Below are 25,320 nucleotides of genomic sequence, written 5' to 3'. Positions count from 1 at the left end.
AAAAAAAAAAGAAAAGCAGGGCCGAGAGGAGAGCACTTGTCTAATTAAAAAAAATTTATTTTCTCGGGGCCGCCTTTTTTTGAACCCCCCCAAAAAAAAGTTGATTTTTTTTTTTTTTTTTTTTTTGAGTGTCATCTAGCTGCATTGGCTCACTTTACATACAATCAGTGCGCTGTTTAACCCTATGTAGCACGGGATTTTGGTTCAAGAAGATCCATACACCAGAGTGCGGTGCAAACAACCTACAATTCGTAGTGCTAAAGCGCTCTAAAGAAAGAAAAGAAAGAAGAAGAAGAGGAAGAAGAAGTAGAAAAAGAAATCCTTAGCATATGATAATGCGTACTTCTACTGACATTGATATTCCAATACCTATTCGAGCAGGATAAATAAAATATATTCTATTCTATTCTATACTAAGTCGGTTGATAGATAAACATTAGATAAGGGAAGAAAAGGGTAGATAGCTGTACATAGTAATAGGGTTTGTCGGGTATTTAAATGTTATTTATCGCCAAATGGACGCAAAAGTTTTAAAGGTCAGAATGACTGCGAATTGTTTGGAGCTATGCCAACTGATAAAGGAAACAACATTATTAAAGGAAACAACATTATTACTTCTCATGTTATCTTGTTTTTGTTTTGTTTTTCTCCCCCTAAGATTAACTGCTTCACTTTTTGTCCGCTTTTCGCCCGTGGGTTAAAAATTATTATGATCATGTAAGGTTGTTCTAGCTTGAAACTTTTAGGTGGGCGAAAAAATGAGGATAATGGGAAAATTTAGCACCTAGAATTCAGACTTTAAGGGCAAGGGTACAGAACCCACCCCTTGAAGGCGGAATAGATTACTCGTATAAGTACCAAAACGTACCTAAGTATAAATTTGTATAAGGAAAGGTACTATTTTATTTGTTTAACTATTCTTGCTTCGGACCAACATTCACAAACTATTCTTGCTTCGGACCAACATTCACAAACAATTCTTGCTACAGACCGACATTCACAAACTCCTCTTGCTTGGGACCGACATTCACAACCTCTTCTTTCTTCGGACCGACATTCACAATTCCGTACTCTCTGAAAGCATACCTGAGGTAACATTCACCCATATTACACAGTAGGTAAAATTTATGCCAAATCCTTTCCCTAGCATTCTTAAAACATACAGACACCATTCAGAACTTTTACATCGGTACATATGGCCATAAGTAGAACTATCATCATATCAGCGGACCTAAAGTTCAATGCACAATTCCGTACTCTCTGAAAGCATACCTGAGGTAACATTCACCCATATTACACAGTAGGTAAAATTTATGCCAAATCCTTTCCCTAACATTCTTAAAACATACAGACACCATTCAGAACTTTTACATCGGTACATATGGCCATAAGCAGAACTATCATTATATCAGCGGACCTAAAGTTCAATGTATTACTTTCAAACTATTCTGTAAAGTGATCCATATTTTACAACTTTATGGTCTTGCAACCTTTATTGTTCTCATTTTGGCTACAGTTATTGTTCTCATTTTACCTTTAACTTATGATTATGAATAATGAAATTGAATCGGATAATAACAATTAGGTATAATTAAAAACGAGTATATTATAACTCTCCCTGTATTGTAGAGACCTATAGTGAAAATATTCCATTTATTAGGTAGGTATCTACTTTATTTTTAAAATAAACTGCTCTGAAATTGGTAAGTAGGCTTCGTACCTAGTACAAAGTTAGGTATTATTTAAGAACAACAACATTTTTGTCTCAAAAGATCTAGCTAGAGCATTGCTACTGTGTCCAGAATGGGCATGACGTTTGTATCTGCCTCTGTGTTACCATGGAAACCGTGCTTTGAGGTGCGTATTGTAAACAAATTGGTGTTGTCATGGAAACCGTGCTTTGGGGTGAGTGTTGTCAACAAACGGGTGTTGTCATGGAAACCGTGCTTTGGGGTTAGTATTGTAAACAAACAGGTGTTACCATGGAAACCGTGGTTGTAAACAAACAGGTGTTACCATGGAAACCGTGATTGTAAACAAACAGCTGTTACCATGGAAACAGTGATTGTAAACAAACAGCTGTTACCATGGAAACCGTGATTGTAAACAAGTAGGTGTTGCCATGGAAACCGTGCTTTGAGGTGAGTCAGTTAGGGTAAAAGAACACTCAAATAAGCATCATTCAATAGGATAAGGAAAGTCGTGTGATGTTCACACCAGATTTTTTTTTTTAAGATATTTATGTCCTCGCTCAGTCCTATTTATATTATTGAAACTTGCCCTATAATCAATTACAAGGAGGAGAAAGGAGGAAAAATTAATTGTGACTTGACTTGGACTCGAACCACCTCCAGAACAAGGAGGAGAAAGGAGGAAAAATTAATTGTGACTTGACTTGGACTCGAACCACCTCCAGATTCTAAGACAAGGAGGAGAAAGGAGGAAAAATTAATTGTGACTTGACTTGGACTCGAACCACCTCCAGATTCTAAGTCCAACGCGTTAACCACTGAGGTTGGTTTTTTCACAATCAAATTACAAATTTGCTTGTACTCTTGTTGCTTTCAGACTGCTCAAAGTACCGAGACACATGCGCGAGTTCCCCGTGTACCACTACATGACGAAAGTAGTGGATGATTTCAACGAGACCCTGCCCCTCCTCGTCCTCATGGCGGATAAGAGTATGCTACCACGCCACTGGAAACGACTGGAGGCTCTGACCGGACGCCCGTTCAATGTGGAATCCAAGGACTTTAACTTGAGGAATATATTCGAAGCCAATGTGCTGGCTTATAAGGATGACGTTGAGGTATGTACACGGTGTCTTAAGGTAGAAACACAATCTTTTTTTTGTTAATTTTGTTAAAACGTGTAGTTAATTTTTTCCCATAATCGAGGAATATATTCGAAGCCAATGTGCTGGCTTATAAGGATGACGTTGAGGTATGTACACGGTGTCTTAAGGTAGAAACACACGAGATATTTTAATAAATTTAACAAAATGAAAATTCACGGGCGAATACGTTCTAACATTCTACTTTACTACTGTTCCCTATAATATGTCAAGATATACATGTGAGACCTTGGTTAGACTGCGGGGGTAAAGGGACTTTTGAGACCTATCCCAGTAAGATAAATAAGGTTTACCCTTATTTTATTTTACTATACATTTAAAGCTCATTTTATTGTCTATAATTTATTTTATTCTAACTTTCAAAGGTCTATTCCCATAATCCCATAATATTGTAGGTAATTTCGTTCAGGACAGCCACATTGCTATCACGTTACGTCACGTGATACGAAATTACCTACTGCCAGGACCATTTGAAGTCTAGAAGTCTTTTTGCCTCCGAAATCCAACGCGTTAACCACTACTACACTGACAGGTACACCTGATCAGGTCCGCCTGTCAGGTCTACATGATAGTGTGTGTGCTGATCAGGTATTAGGTAGACTTGACAGCTAATACTAGTAAAACATATAAAAGTACATAAGTTGACAATTGGTTAAAATTCTTTGATCTTACATTCTTACTTTCTATTACCTACTCACAAGTATTTTATATTGGTTCCAGTCGTTCGACTTTGGTCGCTTGTAGTGTAGACGCATCTTTATATTTCAATTCACATTTTCGTTGTATTTCAGGAAGGCTGGAAAAGGATCACTATGAGAAATGCTTCCTGTTTTCTCTCATGTGGAGTCTGGGGGCAGTTCTTGAGTTGGATGATAGGAGCAAATTCGAAGCCTTTGTTCTAAGTCACAAGTCCAAACTGAACTGGCCTAAGCCTTCCGTAAGTGATCCCTCAGTTGGCATAATAGCCAGTCTAGTTACCAAGGAAGGTAGCGCGCCTGCCTTATAACACTTATACAGCCACTGGTCACTACTCTGTTAAAGTAGATGCTCAATTGTAATTCGAAGCCTTTGTTCTAAGTCACAAGTCCAAACTGAACTGGCCCAAGCCTTCCGTAAGTGATCCCTCAGTTGGCATAATAGCCAGTCTAGTTACCAAGGAAGGTAGCGCGCCTGCTTTATAACACTTATAGTTTTTTATTCCCGCACGGGGCGATCTTTATCCGCTAAGGTTCTTTCTCGGAAGCCTAAGCCTTCCGTAAGTGATCCCTCAGTTGGCATAATAGCCAGTCTAGTTACCAAGGAAGGTAGCGCGCCTGCCTTATAACACTTAAAGTTTTTTATTCCCGCAGGGGGCGATCTTTATCCCAAACAGCTAAGGTTCCTTCTCGGAATGACTGGCTTTCTCCTATCAAGGAAAGAAACGCGCCTAACTTATAAGTGCCAAGTCGTGGGTTCGATTCCCGCCCAGAGCAAACTTTATCCGAAACAGATAAGGCTCGTTCTCGGAACAGCTGGCTTTCTCCTATCCTATCCTCCTTCATTCTTCGATTTCGGGACGATAAGACCTCTGTTGTTACAGTTCTCTCCATTGAACCTCCTTTGCAATCAATTTTCATATTTCAATAATCTTTTTACACTGGTAATGCAGCCACTGGTCGTTACTCTGTTAAAGTAGCTGCTCATTGGTCTCACGAGGTTGAATGCACTCCGCACTCCAAGGAGAGAGCCGAAAAAATTTCGAACCTTGGACCTTCGGCGTACGAGCCTAGTTTGTTATTCCCACTCGACCACGGAGGACACATACTGGGACTACTACCTATCTCGTTCACATTCCAGGCGGGAGACACTATATTTGAGTTCAAGGTGACCCAGGACGGCCAATGGGAACACTGGAACAGCAGTGTCGTGGACTACGTGTACCCAACCAAAACCGTACCTGACTTTCTGGACATTCTAGTCCCCAATGTGGACAATGTTCGCACCAACTTCCTCATAGACACTATTGCTAAGATAGAGAAGAATGTACTACTCATTGGTAAGTAGAGCCATTTAATTTTGATGAGCAGGACCACAATAGAGGTTAAATTAAACTTGTTGTATCCTCTCTTACAAGCGAATACAGTTTTGAAATTTGTATTTTAGAAGTTCGCTATATTCACGTTCTTACTGTCTAAGCCTTCCGTAAGTGATCCCTCAGTTGGCATAATAGCCAGTCTAGTTACCAAGGAAGGTAGCGCGCCTGCCTTATAACACTTATAGTTTTTTATTCCCGCACGGGGCGATCTTTATCCGCTAAGGTTCGTTCTCGGAATGACTGGCTATCTCCTATCAAGGAAAGTAACGCGCCTAACTTATAAGTGCCAGGTCGTGGGTTCGATTCCCGCCCGGGGCAAATTTCATCCGAAACAGATAAGGCTCGTTCTCGGAACAGCTGGCTTTCTCCTATCCTATCTTCCTTCATTCTTCGATTTCGGGACGATAAGACCTCTGTTGTTTCAGTTCTCTCCATTGAACTTCCTTTGCAATCAATTTCCATATTTTAATAATCTTTTTACACTGGTAATGCAGCCACTGGTCACTACTCTATTAAAGTAGCTGCTCATTGGTCTCACGAGGTTGAGTGCACTCCGCACTCCAAGGAGAGAGCCGAAAAAATTTCGAACCCGGGACCTTCGGCGTACGAGCCTAGTTTGATATTCCCACTCGACCACGGAGGACCAATCAATTTCCATATTTCAATAATCTTTTTACACTGGTAATGCAGCCACTGGTCACTACTCTGTTAAAGTAGCTGCTCATTGGTCTCACGAGGTTGAGCGCACTCCGCACTCCAAGGAGAGAGCCGAAAAAATTTCGAACCCTGGACCTTCGGCGTACGAGCCTAGTTTGATATTCCCACTCGACCACGGAGGACACATAATGGGACTCGAGGTTGAGTGCACTCCGCACTCCAAGGAGAGAGCCGAAAAAATTTCGAACCCGGGACCTTCGGCGTACGAGCCTAGTTTGATATTCTCACTCGACCACGGAGGACACAAACTGGGACTACTACCTATCTCGTTCACATTCCAGGCGGGAGACACCATATTTGAGTTCAAGGTGACGCAGGACGGCCAATGGGAACACTGGAACAGCAGTGTCGTGGACTACGTGTACCCAACCAAAACCGTACCTGACTTTCTGGACATTCTAGTCCCCAATGTGGACAATGTACGCACCAACTTCCTCATAGACACCATTGCTAAGATAGAGAAGAATGTACTACTCATTGGTAAGTAGAGGGTTTACATCCGGCCATTTAATTTTGATGAGCAGGACCACAATAGAGGTTAAATTAAACTTGTTGTATCCTCTATTATGAGCGAATGACCTAATGGCCAAGTTCCCGACATTTGACAACAACAACAAGCGAATATAGTTTTGAAATTTGTATTTTAGAATTTCGCTATATTCACATTCGTACTGCCAAGGTCAAGGTCTTAATATATATCTCGAAAGTGAAGACAGGATAGGAGAAAGCCAGCCGTTCCGAGAACAAACTCTATCCGTTTAGGATAAAATCCGCCCCGGGCGGGAATCGAACTCGCGACCTAGCGCTTACAAGGCAGACGCAAAGTGAAGACAGGATAAGAGAAAGCCAGCCGTTCCGAGAACAAACTCTATCCGTTTAGGATAAAATCCGCCCCGGGCGGGAATCGAATTTGCGACCTAGCGCTTACAAGACAGACGTGCTACCCTCCAAGCTAACTAGACTATAATAATCCTTACTTATCATTGACTTATGCTAGGTGAGCCTGGTACGGCTAAGACCGTCATGATCAAGGGTTATATGAAGACTTACAATCCGGAAGTACATCTGTCCAAGAGTTTCAACTTCTCCTCAGCTACCACTCCTAACATGGTTCAGGTTAGAGTCTTTACTTATGCTATCTTATCTTTAGCTTAACTAAAGTCGAACAATGGTTTAACTTAGTCAATGAATGATCCTAGAAATACGAGTACTCCATCCTCCATTTGACTAGAAAAAGGACTGGAAAATCTGACCGTGTTCAAAATATTATATTGATGGAGTTAGCAGCAACTTGGAAATTATGTCATAATTTTTTAAGGCGGTTTTAAATCTACCATATTACTATAGTAAATATCAATAAAAAAAAAACCTACCATATTTCATGGTTCCATTTTGTTATAATATAAATTTGTGAACTAAATCCATTATAGCTACATATTTGGGTTTAACTAGTCTTTTATCCCGGACCCTGACTGCTGAGGTAAAGGTAATTTTCAGTCTCACCTGGGCAGAATGAACAAGGTTTATTAATTTTATATTTCCCCTTTACTTTTCAGCGTATCATCGAAAGCTACTTGGAAAAGAGAGTGGGTACAATCTATGGTCCACCTAACTTTCGCAAGATGTCCATTTTCATTGACGATATCAGCATGCCTGTATTTAACGATTGGGGAGACCAGGTACCTAAGTCTCTTTCATCTCTCTTTCTCCCTCCCTTGTTTATCCCTCTCTTTCTATACTTCTATCTCCCTCTATCTGTATCCCTCTGTTTCTATACTTCTTTCTCCGTCTATCCCTCTCTCCCTTTCCACACTTCCATTTCTCCCCTCCTCCTTTTTCTTTACCACTCTCTCTCTCTTTCCTTCTTTTCCTCCCTATCTTCCTCTTTCTTCCTCTCTCTTTTTTCTTTTTCTGACTCTGTTTTTTCCTCTGATTCTCCCACTCCCACCCTCAGTCTCTGTCTCACTCTTTTTTCTCTCTGCTTTTTTTCGCTCTATTTTCGCTCTTTTTCGCTCACTTTAAAAGATTTATCTTAGCTTTGCTTGGTCAAAGGTTCTAACATTTGGTTCAAAACCCTAACCAGCCTGGCTAGCTGGAGGTTACAAAGGGTTTATCATGCTCCAAAGGGAAAGCACAGGTCCTCATGATGGTTGCCTGCGGATCGGGACAGGCCAAGTAATTTTGGCTAGAGACCATCAACCCCCCTCGGTGTAGCTACATTGCTACAACAACATATGAACGGGAAAAGGTGAAGGAGAAGAAAAAGGACACTAGGTCAAATCTTCTCGCCCATCTGATGACAGACATACTACGGAATGAGCATGCCATGACACAGAACACATGAGTAATGTAGCCGTTGTACTTATTGTCTATTCCCAGGCTATTACTGCACCTCAAATGTTCGGTCGTTTGGATGTAGCCACTAATGATTGGACGGATGGGATCTTTTCTGTTCTCTGGAGGAAATGCCACAAGGTTTGTATTATTATTACTTTTTAAGACTGTTTAATAGAGGGACCAGGGACCTGCAACTACTGAGGTCTCATTTTTTTCATCTTAAAGATTTGTACCGAAATGAAGAGAGAATGAAGACAAGATAGAAAAAAGTCAGCCTTTCCGAGAATAAACCTTATCAGTTGGGGATTAAGTGCGCTCCGGGCGGGAATCGAACCCGTGACCTAGAGCTTACATTCTTAGGGTCGTTTGGATGTAGCCACTAATGATTGGACGGATGGGATCTTCTCTGTTCTCTGGAGGAAATGCCACAAGGTTTGTATTATTATTACTTTTTAAGACTGTTTAATAGAGGGGCCTGCAACTACTGAGGTCTCATTTTTTTCATCTTAAAGATTTGTACCGAAATGAAGACAAGATAGAAGAAAGCCAGCCTTTCCGAGAATAAACCTTATCAGTTGGGGATTAAGTGCGCTCCGGGCGGGAATCGAACCCATGACCTAGAGCTTACATTCTTACAAGTTAGACGCGTTCTGGCCTCTTTGATTGGTATTGGTTCTTCAATTCTTCAATAGGGACAAGTACACAAAAGATTTAAATACAATATTAAAAGTAAGTGAGGGCCTACTTAGATAGGTAGTTACTTAATGGTCGGTGTCACTAACCAAGATATGAAGACAAGATAGAAGAAAGCCAGCCTTTCCGAGAATAAACCTTATCAGTTGGGGATTAAGTGCGCTCCGGGCGGGAATCGAACCCGTGACTTAGAGCTTACATTCTTACGAGTTAGACGCGTTCTGGCCTCTTTGATTGGTATTGGTTCTTCAATTCTTCATTAGGGACAAAACAGTTCTTCAATAGGGACAAGTATACAAAAGATTTAAATACAATATTAAAAGTAAGTGTGTGCCTACTGAGATAGGTAGTTACTTAATGGTCGGGGTCACTAACCAAGTCACCTCATTTTTAGGTGGATAAAAACAAAACCACTTGGCTGGTATTGGACGGGCCAGTGGATGCTGTGTGGATTGAAAACCTCAATTCTGTCCTGGACGACAACAAAACTCTTACCCTGGCCAATGGGGACCGAATCAAGATGGCACCCAATTCCAAAATAGTATTCGAACCAGACAATGTGGACAATGCCTCGCCTGCTACTGTGTCCAGAATGGGCATGACGTTTGTATCTGCCTCTGTGTTACCATGGAAACCGTGCTTTGAGGTGAGTCTTGTAAACAAATAGGTATTACCATGGAAACCGTGATTTAAGATAAGTTTGCTACTGTGTCCAGAATGGGCATGACGTTTGTATCTGCCTCTGTGTTACCATGGAAACCGTGCTTTGAGGTGAGTCGCTACTGTGTCCAGAATGGGCATGACGTTTGTATCTGCCTCTGTGTTACCATGGAAACCGTGCTTTGAGGTGCGTATTGTAAACAAATAGATGTTACCATGGAAACCGTGATTTAAGATAAGTTTTGTAAACAAACAGGTCTTGCCATGGAAACATTCCGATCTAAGCTCAAGATGTTGCCCACACCGGCCAAGTTCCACTACATCTTCAACTTACGCGATCTGTCCCGCATCTGGCAAGGTACCTGATTTCCCGAGGCTAAACTTTGTAATACTTTATTAAAACATGGAAACTGTGCTTTAAGATAAGTGTTGTAAACAAATAGGTGTTACCATGGAAACTGTGCTTTAAGATAAGTGTTGTAAACAAATAGGTGTTGCCATGGAAACCGTGCTTTGAGGTGAGTATTGTAAACAAATAGGTGTTGTCATGGAAACCGTGCTTTGGGGTGAGTGTTGTTAACAAACGGGTGTTGTCATGGAAACCGTGCTTTGGGGTTAGTATTATAAACAAACAGGTGTTACCATGGAATCCGTGATTGTAAACAAACAGCTGTTACCATGGAAACCGTGATTGTAAACAAACAGCTGTTACCATGGAAACCGTGCTTTGAGGTGAGTCTTGTAAACAAATAGAGTCTGCATACATATAAAGCACATTTCATGGTATCGTCTTACTGAAAGACTGGTTTTAAAACTCCTTCAATGCAAACCAAACAATAAATTTCCTTCTGCAGCACGGATTTTTGAGACTTAATAAAGTCCATAAACCACGTAAGTGTGTTTGCCTCATTTTCTTGAAGGCCATGGAATGGAAGATCAACTTCATGAAGGGTGAATGGACTCTCAACTAATCAATAAAATTATCCAATCACGCTATAATTGTGACCGATTTTAGACTTTGCGTAATCAGAATCACTTAATAAGTCTATGCAGGATAACGGTCCCTGTTTGTAGGTAAGAGCCCGGTCCCTCTTGTCGTTCGGGAAAAAATCGTGTCGTGTGTAGTGGGAACACTCAGTTAAATTACAATGCCTACAGGACATTTTGTGTCGTTTGAAAAATAATAATAATAATAATCGTGTCGTGTGTAGTGGTAACACTCTTATTTAAATTACATTGTCTACAGGACATTCGGGAAAAAATTGGATGAAACTCACGACAAGTTTTAACGGGTTGGTATAAAAGTAAAGATTGCTACGAAATATAAATGGCGGTGAAACGCTTTTTTTTTCTTAACCTCTATCCTCCCCTGTTCCAGATTTTCTCCGAGAGCCTCCAGAGCCTGTGGGAGATGAAGAAGTTGTCATACCCAAAGTGTACGAGCTAGTGCCCAGCTTTGAAGACCTCAGCGAGTGTCTACAGCGCTACCAGAGGATGTACAACGGGTTAACCAAGGGTCTCCCCATGGATCTGGTGTTCTTCAAGGATTTCATATACCATTTGATCATCATCTCACGCATCATTCGAACCCCGAAAGGTGATTTCTAATGTTGTTCATTTTCAAATTTAAAATGTCTAGCTTTATTCTTTTACAAAGAGAATCAATAATTATTGGAAGGAATTATTATAGGTAGCTAGTTTGCCTTTTAAGCGTTAGGTTGCAGAATGAGCTTTATTCTTAGCAGATCAAGTTCGTTTTGTTATTTTCCAAAGGGAATCAATTATTGGAAGGAATTATTTACCTTGGAAGGTAGTGGGCCTGCCTTTTAAGCCCGAGGTTGCGATTTCGATTCCCGTCCGGGGCGAATTTTATTAGTGGCTGGCCTTACAAAAAAGATGTATTTTTTTTTTTTTTTTTTGTTTTTCATCTTCGAGGCCTTTTTTTTATAGATGGAACTGTAACAAATGTTCCTCCCGAAATCTAATAGAGTCCACACTGTAAAATAGACTATATCTTGTTTCTCCTGCCGGAATAGGACTGAAGAGCCCCTTAAGAACAGTACTGCGGGTGACATTGACATCTTTTTAAAATTGTCACATTCCATCCTGATTCAAAATGGTGATGCTTCAAAGTCATTCCTCTTACGCCGCGCTGATCCCGTACAAAGGACGGGTCAACTACTAGTAAAACATATAAAAGTACATAAGTTGACAATTGGTTAAAATTCTTTGATCTTACATTCTTACCTTCTATTACTCACAAGTATTTTATATTGGTTCCAGTCGATCGACTTTGGTCGCTTGTAGTGTAGACGCATCTTTATATTTCAATTCACATTTTCGTTGTATTTCAGGAAGGCTGGAAAAGGATCACTATGAGAAATGCTTCCTGTTTTCTCTCATGTGGAGTCTGGGGGCAGTTCTTGAGTTGGATGATAGGAGCAAATTCGAAGCCTTTGTTCTAAGTCACAAGTCCAAACTGAACTGGCCTAAGCCTTCCGTAAGTGATCCCTCAGTTGGCATAATAGCCAGTCTAGTTACCAAGGAAGGTAGCGCGCCTGCCTTATAACACTTATAGTTTTTTATTCCCGCACGGGGCGATCTTTATCCGCTAAGGTTCGTTCTCGGAATGACTGGCTATCTCCTATCAAGGAAAGTAACGCGCCTAACTTATAAGTGCCAGGTCGTGGGTTCGATTCCCGCCCTTGACGGATCCTAAACAGATAAGGACACTGGCTTTTTCCTATCCTGTCTTCCTTCTCTCTTTCAGGACGATAAGATCTTAGCAGTTACAGTTCCCTCAGACGCGCTACCCTCCAAACTAACTAGACTATAATAATCCTTACTTATCATTGACTTATGCTAGGTGAGCCTGGTACGGCTAAGACCGTCATGATCAAGGGTTATATGAAGACTTACAATCCGGAAGTACATCTGTCCAAGAGTTTCAACTTCTCCTCAGCTACCACTCCTAACATGGTTCAGGTAAGAGTCCTTACTTATGCTATCCTATCTTTAGCTTAACTAAGTCGAACAGTGGTTGAACTTAGTCAATGAATGATCCTAGAAATACTCCATCCTCTATTTGACTAGAAAATGGACTAGAAAATCTGACCGTGTTCAAAATATTATATTGATGGAGTTAGCAGCAACTTGGAAATTATGTCATAATTTTTTAAGGCGGTTTTAAATCTACCATATTACTATAGTAAATATCAATAAAAAAACCTACCATATTTCATGGTTCCATTTTGTTATAATATAAATTTGTGAACTAAATCTATTATAGCTACATATTTGGGTTTAGCCAGTCTTTTATCCCGGATCCTGACTGCTGAGGTAAAGGTAATTTTCAGTCTCACCTGGGCAGAATGAATAAGGTTTATTAATTTTATATTTCCCCTTTACTTTTCAGCGTATCATCGAAAGCTACTTGGAAAAGAGAGTGGGTACAATCTATGGTCCACCTAACTTTCGCAAGATGTCCATTTTCATTGACGATATCAGCATGCCTGTATTTAACGATTGGGGAGACCAGGTACCTAAGTCTCGTTCATCTCTCTTACTCCCACTTTACTTTTCTCTTTCTCCCTCCCTTGTTTATCGTTATCCCTCTCTTTCTATACTTCTATCTCCCTCTATCCCTCCGTTTCTATCCTTCTATCTCCCTCTATCCCTCTCTTTCTATACTTCTATCTCCCTCTATCCCTCTATTTCCCTCTATCCCTCTCTTTCTATACTTCCGAACCCCGAAAGGTGATTTCTAATGTTGTTCATTTTCAAATTTAAAATGTCTAGCTTTATTCTTTTACAAAGAGAATCAATAATTATTATTGGAAGGAGTTATTATAGGTAGCTAGTTTGCCTTTTAAGCGTTAGGTTGCAGAATGAGCTTTATTCTTAGCAAATCAAGTTCGATTTGTTATTTTCCAAAGGGAATCAATTATTGGAAGGAATTATAATTGGGAGTAGTTACCTTGGAAGGTAGTGGGCCGCGGGGGGGGGGGGGGGTGATGCTCCAAATTTTCGGAGTCTGGCCTACAGTACAAGAGAAAATTTAAGCTTGTAGGAGGGAGTGGGGTGGCCGGGCCCCCTTGACCCCAAATTTTCGGGTTTTGACGTAAGGTAAAATTAGAAAAATGAAGATCGAGGTAGGCTTAAATACGGCCCTGGCTGTGGGACCATAAATAGGGATCAGAGCAGCCAAACTCTAACCAGCCTGGCTAGCTGGAGGTTGCAAAGGGTTTATCATGCTCCAAAGGGAAAGCACAGGTGCTCATGATGGTTGCCTGCGGATCGGGACGGGCCAAGTAATTTTGGCTAGAGACCATCAACCCCCCTCGGTGTAGCTACATCGCTACAACAACATATGAACGGGAAAAGGTGAAGGAGATGAAAAAGAACCCTAGGTCAAATCTTCTCGCCCATCTGATGACAGACATACTACGGAATGAGCATGCTATGACACAGAACACATGAGTCTAATGTAGCCGTTGTACTTATTGTCTGGCGAATTCAGTCAAGTTCAAGACATCCAGATACTTGCAGCTATGATTCATCCTGGTATGTACTCAACTATCTATTCCTAAATATAAATGCTGATAGGTACCCAACTTTCATTCTTTCTTGAGGTTTTGACACGAGGGAACTCTTACTGCCAAGGTCTTGTCCCGAAATCGAAGAGAGAAAGAAGAGAGGATAGGAGAAAACCAGCCGTTCCGAGAAAAATAAGACATCCAGATACTTGCAGCTATGATTCATCCTGGTATGTACTCAACTATCTATTCCTAAATATAAATACTGATAGGTACCCAACTTTCATTCTTTCTTGAGGTTTCTACTGAGGGAACTCTTACTGCCAAAGTCTTGTCGTCCCGAAATCGAAGAGAGAAAGAAGACAGGATAGGAGAAAACCAGCCGTTCCGAGAACGAAGTGGTCGAGTGGGTATCGCACTAGGCTTCCACACCGGAGGACTCGGGTTCAATTTCCGGCAACAGCGAGGTAGGTTTCAATTCCCCGTGAAGATGCAACTTTGGTAAGCTTAACTGTTTCGAGGACTCGGGTTCAATTTCCGGCAACAGCGAGGTAGGTTTCAATTCCCCGTTAAGATGCAACTTTGGTAAGCTTAAATGTTTGTTTTTTTCCTCTGCCAGATCAAAGAGTATCCTACATTGAGTGAGAAACAAGAACAGTTCCTGATCCTGGAAAAACTGTACGGTCTATATCAGCAGATTATGAACAGTATGGAGGAATACTATAAAGTTCCATGGACCGACGTCGATGTGGAAAAGATCAAGGCTGAGATTTTGGACTACCAAGCCAAGTAAGTATGGTGGATTAGCCAACCTAGTTAGCTTGGTTAGTAGCGCGTCTGCCTTGTATGCGCTAGGCCGCGGGTTCGATTCCTGCCCGGGGCAAAAATTTTCCTAAACAGATTAGGTTCGTTCTCGGAACGGGTGACTCTCTCCTATTCCTGTCCTTCTCTCTTTGATTTCGGGACGATAAGCCTCCCGTTGTTTCAGGACGATAAGCCTCTCTATCTTTCTCCGCTCCGGGCGAGAATCGAAGTCGCGGCCTAGCGCTTACATTGCAGACGCGCTACCAACCAAGCTAACTAGGCTTGCAGGTAACCAAATATTTATCCCTAAATAACCTAGTATTAGTAGTTCAGTGAAATGTATACCTCTTCATCTCCCTTTCTCTCTCTCTCTACAAATTTTTCGACTCCGCCGGGAATCGAACCCTTACTAATTGACTTTTCCCGTCAGGTGGTACTATTTATCCCTAAATAATCTAGTACTAGTAGTTCAGTGAACTGTATACCTCTTCATCTCCCTTTCTCTCTCTCTCTACAAATTTTTTGACTCCGCCGGGAATCGAACCCTTACTAATTGACTTTTCCCGTCAGGTGGCGGTCGTAACGACATCCCCCCTCGTCTGAAGCGTCGCTTCAACATTTTCAACTGCACCCTCCCCTCCAACAAGTCCATGGACAAGATATTCTCCTGTATTGGACAAGGCTACTTCTGTTCCGCGAGATTCACCAAGGAAATCGTCGACTTTCTGCCCAACTTTGTGCCCCTGACGCGCGTCTGCTGGCAACAAACGAAGCTCAAGATGTTGCCCACACCGGCCAAGTTCCACTACATCTTCAACTTACGCGATCTGTCCCGCATCTGGCAAGGTAAGTACCTGATTTTCCGAGGCTAAACCTTGTAATACTTTATTAAAATCACATTCCATCCTGATTCAAAATGGCGGCGCTTAAAAAAATGTCTTAAAGTCGTGATGTGCAGTGATATTAACGAAGTTCTTATCATATCGAAAGCGAAGAGAGAAGGAAGACAGGATAGGAAAAAGCCAGTCGTTCCGAGAACAAGCCGTTAGGATGAAGTTCGCCCAGCCCAAAAATTGAACCCACAACTTAGTAGCACTTACAACTAACCAAGTCACCTCATTTTTAGGTGGATAAAAACAAAACCACTTGGCTGGTATTGGACGGGCCAGTGGATGCTGTGTGGATTGAAAACCTCAATTCTGTCCTGGACGACAACAAAACTCTTACCCTGGCCAATGGGGACCGAATCAAGATGGCACCCAATTCCAAAATAGTATTCGAACCAGACAATGTGGACAATGCCTCGCCTGCGGCTTAAAAAAATGTCTTAAAGTCGTGATGTGCAGTGATATTAACGAAGTTCTTATCATATCGAAAGCGAAGAGAGAAGGAAGACAGGACAGCCGTTCCGAGAACAAACCTTATATGTTTAGGATGAAGTTCGCCCAGCCCAAAAATTGAACCCACAAGTCTTGTAAACAAATAGAGTCTGTATACAATATAAAACACATTTCATGGTATCATCTTACTGAAAGGGAACTTCTCTCTCTCTCACTCCTTCAATGCAAACCAAACAATAAATTTCCTTCTGGAGCACGGACTTTTGAGACTATTAATAAAGTCCATAAACCACGTAATCAGAATCACTTAATAAGTGTATTCAAGGTAACCAAGTTTCTGTTCTGCCCCCAAACACACAGGGTTGGTGTAAGACCCGTCCCAATGAAGAATCCAAAGTGCTCACCCCCTTGTTCAATCAAATCTACGCCGACCTTCTCATGTTCCTGCAAACCAAACTCAAACCCAAAATGGCCATCCTGGAAGCCCTGTATATCCGTCAGACTTGTGATATGCTCACCGGACTTATACAAGACAACAAGAAGGATGAACCTCGTGAGTAAAAGGGTTTTTAGGCCCGCCACTCACTATCAGGTAGACCAGACAGGTACACCTGATCAGGTCCGCCTGTCAGGTCTACATGATAGTGTGTGTGCTGATCAGGTATCAGGTAGAACTGACAGGCGGACCTGATAGTGGCTGGGGGTGGAAAAGCGGNNNNTTTTTTCCAATCCTAGGTATCTTTAATGGGGCTACTTTACTAGTTCATTAGCATGCTATGTATTTGTGACCTTTTAAATAGCTCCAAAACGTACCCCATGCTTATGACCGAATATTGTGTAATAAAAAGTACCCCATATTAATAGTTATGGTCTATTGCGTACTTTCAGAGCGGCTCAGCCACAGCAGACTGGGCATTGATTCAAGACAGGTGGCGAGTACAGAACACGAGTCGCCTGTTTGCTCAACATTTGGGCTGCAGTTTTGAATCGTCGTGGAAAATCGTCGACTGTTTGAAACGAGGCAGAAGCAGTCTGGAATTGGGCAACGCTAATTTTCGAGTAAGTTTTAAGGTTCCAGGGTCACAAGTTTAACTCTCGGTGATTGGCTAATTTTTATCGGATTTTTTTATTTTTCCTTCATTCTTCGATTTCGGGACGATAAGACCTCTGTTGTTACAGTTCTCTCCATTGAACCTCCTTTGCAATCAATTTCCATATTTCAATAATCTTTTTACACTGGTAATGCAGCCACTGGTCACTACTCTGTTAAAGTAGCTGCTCATTGGTCTCACGAGGTTGAGCGCACTCCGCACTCCAAGGAGAGAGCCGAAAAAATTTCGAACCCTGGACCTTCGGCGTACGAGCCTAGTTTGATATTCCCACTCGACCACGGAGGACACATAATGGGACTACTACCTATCTCGTTCACATTCCAGGCGGGAGACACTATATTTGAGTTCAAGGTGACCCAGGACGGCCAATGGGAACACTGGAACAGCAGTGTCGTGGACTACGTGTACCCAACCAAAACCGTACCTGACTTTCTGGACATTCTAGTCCCCAATGTGGACAATGTACGCACCAACTTCCTCATAGACACCATTGCTAAGATAGAGAAGAATGTACTACTCATTGGTAAGTAGAGGGTTTACATCCGGCCATTTAATTTTGATGAGCAGGACCACAATAGAGGTTAAATTAAACTTGTTGTATCCTCTCTTACAAGCGAATACAGTTTTGAAATTTGTATTTTAGAATTTCACTATATTCACATTCTTACTGCCAAGGTCAAGGTCTTAATATATATCTCGAAAGTGAAGACAGGATAAGAGAAAGCCAGCCGTTCCGAGAACAAACTCTATCCGTTTAGGATAAAATCCGCCCCGGGCGGGAATCGAACCCGCGACCTAGCGCTTACAAGACAGACGCGCTACCCTCCAAACTAACTAGACTATAATAATCCTTACTTATCATTGACTTATGCTAGGTGAGCCTGGTACGGCTAAGACCGTCATGATCAAGGGTTATATGAAGACTTACAATCCGGAAGTACATCTGTCCAAGAGTTTCAACTTCTCCTCAGCTACCACTCCTAACATGGTTCAGGTAAGAGTCCTTACTTATGCTATCCTATCTTTAGCTTAACTAAGTCGAACAGTGGTTGAACTTAGTCAATGAATGATCCTAGAAATACGAGTACTCCATCCTCCATCTGACTAGAAAAATCCGGAAGTACATCTGTCCAAGAGTTTCAACTTCTCCTCAGCTACCACTCCTAACATGGTTCAGGTAAGAGTCCTTACTTATGCTATCTTATCTTTAGCTTAACTAAAGTCGAACAATGGTTGAACTTAGTCAATGAATGATCCTAGAAATACTCCATCCTCTATTTGACTAGAAAATGAGTTAGCAGCAACTTGGAAATTATGTCATAATTTTTTAAGGCGGTTTTAAATCTACCATATTACTATAGTAAATATCAATAAAAAAACCTACCATATTTCATGGTTCCATTTTGTTATAATATAAATTTGTGAACTAAATCTATTATAGCTACATATTTGGGTTTAGCCAGTCTTTTATCCCGGACCCTGACTGCTGAGGTAAAGGTAATTTTCAGTCTCACCCGGGCAGAATGAACAAGGTTTATTAATTTTATATTTCCCCTTTACTTTTCAGCGTATCATCGAAAGCTACCAGGTAAGAGTCCTTACTTATGCTATCCTATCTTTAGCTTAACTAAGTCGAACAGTGGTTGAACTTAGTCAATGAATGATCCTAGAAATTCCTTTTATTTAAAGATGTTATTTTTTACAACCCAGTTTGATTGATAAAAATAAAAAAAATAGTTCTTTAAAGTGGGTCCACATTTACCAGATTTCATGGATGAATTTCGTTTTCATGTGAATTTGTGAAATAAATAAACAACCTTGTACCTGATAATCTAATAAATTAAACCCTCAGCTGTTTGGGTTTAGCCAATTTTTACTCCCAGACCATGACTTCTCAGGTAAAGGTAATTTTCAGCCTCACCTGGGCATAATTACCAAGGTTTAAAATTTATATTCCCGCTTTACGCTGGGCTAACCGTGCTCCTTCTAACATCATTTCCCGTTTCAGATGTATGAAACCTCTCTGGTCCGACACGGCCTCATGTTGCTAGGTCCGACAGGGTCCGGCAAGTCTTGTATTATCAAAACTCTCATGGCAGCTCTCACTACCTGTGGCACTCAGACTAAAGAAATGAGGATGAATCCCAAGGTAATAAAAAAAACATTGACAAGGTCACCCACTACGGAATGAGCATGCTATGACACAGAACACATGAGTCTAATGTAGCCGTTGTACTTATTGTCCAATCTATGGTCCACCTAACTTTCGCAAGATGTCCATTTTCATTGACGATATCAGCATGCCTGTATTTAACGATTGGGGAGACCAGGTAAGTCTCTCTCATCTGTCTTACTCCCACTCTACCTTTCTCTTTCTCCCTCCCTTGTTTATCTCTCTCTTTCTATAATTCTATCTCCCTCTATCCCTCCATTTCTATACTTCTATATCCCTCTATCTCTATCCCTCTGTTTCTATACTTCTATATCCCTCTATCTCTATCCCTCTGTTTCTATACTTCTTTCTCCGTCTATCCCTCTCTCCCTTTCCATACTTAATTACTTACCTTTCTCTCCTTTTTCTTTACCACTCACTCTTTCTCTCTCCTTCTTTTCTTCCCTATCTCCCTCTTTCTTCCTCGCATTCTTCGCTCCGCTCCTTCCCTCTCTCATTCTTTTTTCCTTTCTCTCTCTCTCTCTCTCTCTCTCTCTCTCTCTCTCCGTTTCTTTCCTTCTGTCTCCCTCTATCCCTCTCTTTCTACATGTATACTTCTATTTCCCTCTATCCCACTCTTTCTATACTTCCATCTCCCTCTATCTGTATCCCTCTGTTTCTATACTTCTTTCTCCGTCTATCTCTCTCTCCCTTTCCACACTTCCATTTCTCCCCTCCTCCTTTTTCTTTACCACTCTCTCTCTCTCTCTTTCCTTCTTTTCCTCCCTATCTTCCTCTTTCTTCCTCTCACTTTTTTCTTTTTCTCACTTTGTTTTTTCCTCTGATTCTCCCACTCCCACCCTCAGTCTCTGTCTCACATACTTCCATCTCCCTCTATCTGTATCCCTCTGTTTCTATACTTCTTTCTCCGTCTATCCCTCTCTCCCTTTCCACACTTCCATTTCTACCCTCCTCCTTTTTCTTTACCACTCTCTCTCTCTCTCTCTCTCTTTCCTTCTTTTCCTCCCTATCTTCCTCTTTCTTCCTCTCTCTTTTTTCTTTTTCTCACTCTGTTTTTTCCTCTGATTCTCCCACTCCCACCCTCAGTCTCTGTCTCACTCTTTTTTCTCTCTCTCCTTTTTTTCACTCTATTTTCGCTCTTTTTCGCTCACTTTAAAAGATTTATCTTAGCTTTGCTTGGTCAAAGGTTCTAACGTTTGGTTCTCGTCTCACATACAGGTGACCAATGAGATCACTAGACAGCTCATGGAACAGGGCGGATTCTATTCTCTGGATAAACCCGGCGAATTCAGTCAAGTTCAAGACATCCAGATACTTGCAGCTATGATTCATCCTGGTATGTACTCAACTATCTATTCCTAAATATAAATACTGATAGGTACCCAACTATCTTTTTTTCTTGAGTTTTTGACACGAGGGAACTCTTACTGCCAAAGTCTTGTCGTCCCGAAATCGAAGAGAGAAAGAAGACAGGATAGGAGAAAACCAGCTGTTCCGAGAACGAACCGGATAATGATACCGGATAATTCAGGATAAAATCCGCTCCGGGCGAGAATCGAAGTCGCGGCCTAGCGCTTACATTGCAGACGCGCTACCAAACAAGCTAACTAGGCTTGCAGGTAACCAACTATTTATCCCTAAATAATCTAGTACTAGTAGTTCAGTGAACTGTATACCTCTTCATCTCCCTTTCTCTCTCTCTCTACAAATTTTTCGACTCCGCCGGGAATCGAACCCTTACTAATTGACTTTTCCCGTCAGGTGGTGGTCGTAACGACATCCCCCCTCGTCTGAAGCGTCGCTTCAACATTTTCAACTGCACCCTCCCCTCCAACAAGTCCATGGACAAGATATTCTCCTGTATTGGACAAGGCTACTTCTGTTCCGCGAGATTCACCAAGGAAATCGTCGACTTTCTGCCCAACTTTGTGCCCCTGACGCGCGTCTGCTGGCAACAAACGAAGCTCAAGATGTTGCCCACACCGGCCAAGTTCCACTACATCTTCAACTTACGCGATCTGTCCCGCATCTGGCAAGGTACCTGATTTTCCGAGGCTAAACTTTGTAATACTTAATTAAAATCACATTCCATCCTGATTCAAAATGGCGGCGCTTCAAAAAATGTCTTAAAGTCGTGATGTGCAGTGATAACAACGAAGGTCTTATCATATCGAAAGCGAAGAGAGAAGGAAGACAGGATAGGAAAAAGCCAGCCGTTCCGAGAACAAACCTTATCTGTTTAGGATGACCAGCCCAGAAATTGGATGACCCACAACTTAGCACTTACAACTTACAAGGTAGACGTGCTACCCTACAAACTAACTAAAGTACTAGACTGACTAAAAGTTTCATTATCTGTATAACTGCCTCGGTGGCGTAGTGGTCAAGTCGCTCGCCTGGAAAACAGGAGGGCGTGGGTTCTATCCCACATAATAATAGAGCTCTAAGGGTTAGGTAGTACAGAACGCCTCCGGCGTTAACCTCGCCTAGTGGTTACTTTCCACTCAGAAGTCTATTTTTATTACAACTTTTTTTTTGAATGGGATGCTATACAAGTATACACTGCCCTGGCAAAGCGTGGCATTACTTCAAGTCATTATTATTCTGGAAAACAGGAGGGCGTGGGTTCTATCCCACATAATAATAGAGCTCTAAGGGTTAGGTAGTACAGAACGCCTCCGGCGTTAACCTCACGTAGTGGTTACTTTCCACTCAGAAGTCTATTTTTATTATAACTTTTTTTTAAAAAAAAATGGGATGCTATACAAGTATACACTGCCCTGGCAAAGCGTGGCATTACTTCAAGTCGAAAACAGGAGGGCGTGGGTTCTATCCCACATAATAATAGAGCTCTAAGGGTTAGGTAGTACAGAACGCCTCCGGCGTTAACCTCGCCCAGTGGTTACTTTCCACTCAGAAGTCTATTTTTATTATAACTTTTTTTTTAATGGGATGCTATACAAGTATACACTGCCCTGGCAAAGCGTGGCATTACTTCAAGTCATTATTATTATTATAGCTTTAGCTGCGGCTGAGGCTGCTTTGGCGGTAAGAATAGAATATACCCTGTTTATGGAGTAGAATAAAATAAAATACACCCTCGTTTTATACTGTCAGAATAATACTGAAAAGTCCCTTTACTCAAGAAGTCTAAACAAGGTCTTATGTGCCAGCCTAGTTAGCTTGGTTGGTAGCGTGTCTGCCTTGTAAGCGCTAGGCCGCGGGTTCGATTCCCGCTCGTGGCGGATTTTTTCCTGAACGGATAATGTTCATTCTCTGAATGGCTGGCTTTCTCCTATCCTGTCTTCCTTCTCCCTTCGATTATTATTATAATAACTGACAAGACAATTGTGTCTTTTGTCTTAGGCATGTGTAACATTAAGAAAGACGAGGCTAAGAACTCTTCAGTCCTGTACAAGCTATGGCGGCATGAATGTATGAGAACCATCTCAGACCGGTTCATATCTCAGGAGGAAAGAGACTGGTTTGCCGAGAACCTCGAGAGCAATGCTAAGAAACTTCTGGGAGCCAAATATGATACCTTGGATAAGGCCGAGTCCCTGTTTGTAGGTAAGAGCCCGGTCCCTCTTGTCGTTCAGGAAAAAATCGTGTCGTGTGTAGTGGGAACACTCAGTTAAATTCTTAAATTACAATGCCTACAGGACATTTTGTGTCGTTTGAAAAATAATAATAATAATAATAATCGTGTCGTGTGTAGTGGTAACACTCTTATTTAAATTGCATTGCCTACAGGACATTCGGGAAAAAAATTGGATGAAACTCACGACAAGTGTTAACGGGTTGATATAAAAGTAAAGATTGCTACGAAATATAAATGGCGGTGAAACGCTTTTTTTTGTCCCTGTTTGTAGGTAAGAGCCCGGTCCCTCTTGTCGTTCGGGAAAAAATCGTGTCGTGTGTAGTGGGAACACTCAGTTAAATTACATTGCCTACAGGACATTTGGGAAAAAATTGGATGAAACTCACGACAAGTGTTAACGGGTTGGTATAATAGTAAAGATTGCTACGAAATATAAATGGCGGTGAAACGCTTTTTTTTCCTTACCCTCTATCCTCCCCTGTTCCAGATTTTCTCCGAGAGCCTCCAGAGCCTGTGGGAGATGAAGAAGTTGTCATACCCAAAGTGTACGAGCTAGTGCCCAGCTTTGAAGACCTCAGTGAGTGTCTACAGCGCTACCAGAGGATGTACAACGGGTTAACCAAGGGTCTCCCCATGGATCTGGTGTTCTTCAAGGATTTCATCTACCATTTGATCATCATCTCACGCATCATTCGAACCCCGAAAGGTGATTTCTAATGTTGTTCATTTTCAAATTTAAAATGTCTAGCTTTATTCTTTTACAAAGAGAATCAATAATTATTGGAAGGAGTTATTATAGGTAGCTAGGTTAGGTTGCAGAATGAGCTTTATTCTTAGCAGATCAAGTTCGTTTCGTTATTTTCCAAAGGGAATCAATTATTGGAAGGAATTATAATTGGGAGTAGTTACCTTGGAAGGTAGTGGGCCTGCCTTGTAAGCCCGAGGTTGCGATTTCGATGCCCGTCCGGGGCGAATTTTATCCTAACCAGATCAGGTTCGTTCTCGGAACGACTGGCTTTCTCCTAACCCGTCCACCTCTCTTCGATTTCGGGAATAGGTAGTGGGCTAGTGGGCCTGCCTTGTAAGCCCGAGGTTGCGATTTCGATTCCCGTCCGGGGCGAATTTTATCCTAACCAGATCAGGTTCGTTCTCGGAACGACTGGCTTTCTCCTAACCCGTTCACCTCTCTTCGATTTCACCTCTCAACGGAGCTCTCTTCGAGACCTCCGTTGTGACAGTTCCCTCTATCAAACTTCTTCGGAAAACGTCTATTTGTATGAATGCCGTGTAATTATTTTTCGAGTATGCAATGTGCAACACAAGATAAATTAGTGGAGATGTCTGATTTCTTTTTGATATCAACATGGGGAAATGGTTCTCATTTCAGGTAACGCTCTCCTGGTTGGTGTAGGAGGCTCTGGAAAGCAATCCGTCACCAATTATTTTTCGAGTATGCAATGTGCAACACAAGATAAATTAGTGGAGATGTCTGATTTCTTTTTGATATCAACATGGGGAAATGCTTTTCATTTCAGGTAACGCTCTCCTGGTTGGTGTAGGAGGCTCTGGAAAGCAATCCGTCACTCGCCTCTCCACATTTATTGCCAACTATGAAATGAAACAGCTGGTCCTGACTAGAACTTACAACGTGGGGAACCTAATGGATGATATCAAGATCCTGTACAGGTAATTTAATTGAACCGACGAAATTAACAGAATAGAATATACCTTGATTATTCTGCCGTGCAACACAAGATAAATTAGTGGAGATGTCTGATTTCTTTTTGATATCAACATGGGGAAATGCTTCTGCAACACAAGATAAATTAGTGGAGATGTCTGATTTCTTTTTGATATCAACATGGGGAAATGCTTCTCATTTCAGGTAACGCTCTCCTAGTTGGTGTAGGAGGCTCTGGAAAGCAATCCGTCACTCGCCTCTCCACATTTATTGCCAACTATGAAATGAAACAGCTAGTCCTGACTAGAACTTACAACGTGGGGAACCTAATGGATGATATCAAGATCCTGTACAGGTAATTTAATTGGACCGACGAAATCAACAGAATAGAATATACCTTGATTATTCTGCCAGAAAAAGAGTCTTTATGGGGCTTTCCAAAGACCGAATTGAGTCCGAAATTTAATGAACAAATTTCCTTGGTTGTGAAACATGTTTGTCAAAATCGGACAAACCATTTAGGTGTTAAGGTGAAACCTACAGACGAACAAAAAAACTGAAGGAAAAGCCCACACCTCTAAGAGCGCTTACTCTTAACTCGCAGGTGCTGGGTATAAAAATTTTCTGACCAAACTTAAAAAAAGAAGAAGAAAAAGTAGTCTTGTTGAAACTTGAAGCTCACCCCAAATGAATTTTGGACAAAGCCAAAGTTAAAGAATAAGTTAAAACTTGGAACTCT

At 41.5% G+C, this 25,320-nt stretch overlaps 1 protein-coding gene across 1 annotated transcript in view; it reads left to right on the top strand.

Annotated features, from left to right (window-relative positions):
• The window catches only part of LOC103505124 (dynein heavy chain 8, axonemal-like), a 69,848-nt gene that overhangs the window by 12,686 nt on the left and 31,842 nt on the right, over positions 1–25,320 (top strand). Inside the window, exons 9-20 of the mRNA XM_026820493.1 lie at positions 2,569–2,809; positions 3,575–3,587; positions 3,646–3,791; positions 4,691–4,889; positions 6,643–6,761; positions 7,202–7,324; positions 20,518–20,635; positions 21,061–21,336; positions 22,666–22,869; positions 23,388–23,606; positions 24,436–24,586; positions 25,186–25,192. Of these exons, the coding sequence (XP_026676294.1) occupies positions 2,569–2,809; positions 3,575–3,587; positions 3,646–3,791; positions 4,691–4,889; positions 6,643–6,761; positions 7,202–7,324; positions 20,518–20,635; positions 21,061–21,336; positions 22,666–22,869; positions 23,388–23,606; positions 24,436–24,586; positions 25,186–25,192 (1,816 nt within the window). The remainder of the gene's footprint in view (positions 1–2,568; positions 2,810–3,574; positions 3,588–3,645; positions 3,792–4,690; positions 4,890–6,642; positions 6,762–7,201; positions 7,325–20,517; positions 20,636–21,060; positions 21,337–22,665; positions 22,870–23,387; positions 23,607–24,435; positions 24,587–25,185; positions 25,193–25,320) is intronic.

The sequence above is a fragment of the Diaphorina citri genome, unplaced genomic scaffold (assembly GCF_000475195.1).
Source record: "Diaphorina citri unplaced genomic scaffold, Diaci psyllid genome assembly version 1.1 scaffold152, whole genome shotgun sequence".
Classification (NCBI taxonomy): domain Eukaryota; kingdom Metazoa; phylum Arthropoda; class Insecta; order Hemiptera; family Psyllidae; genus Diaphorina; species Diaphorina citri.
The sequence above is the reverse complement of the archived record's forward strand: the minus strand, read 5'-3'. Positions and strand labels throughout refer to the sequence as shown.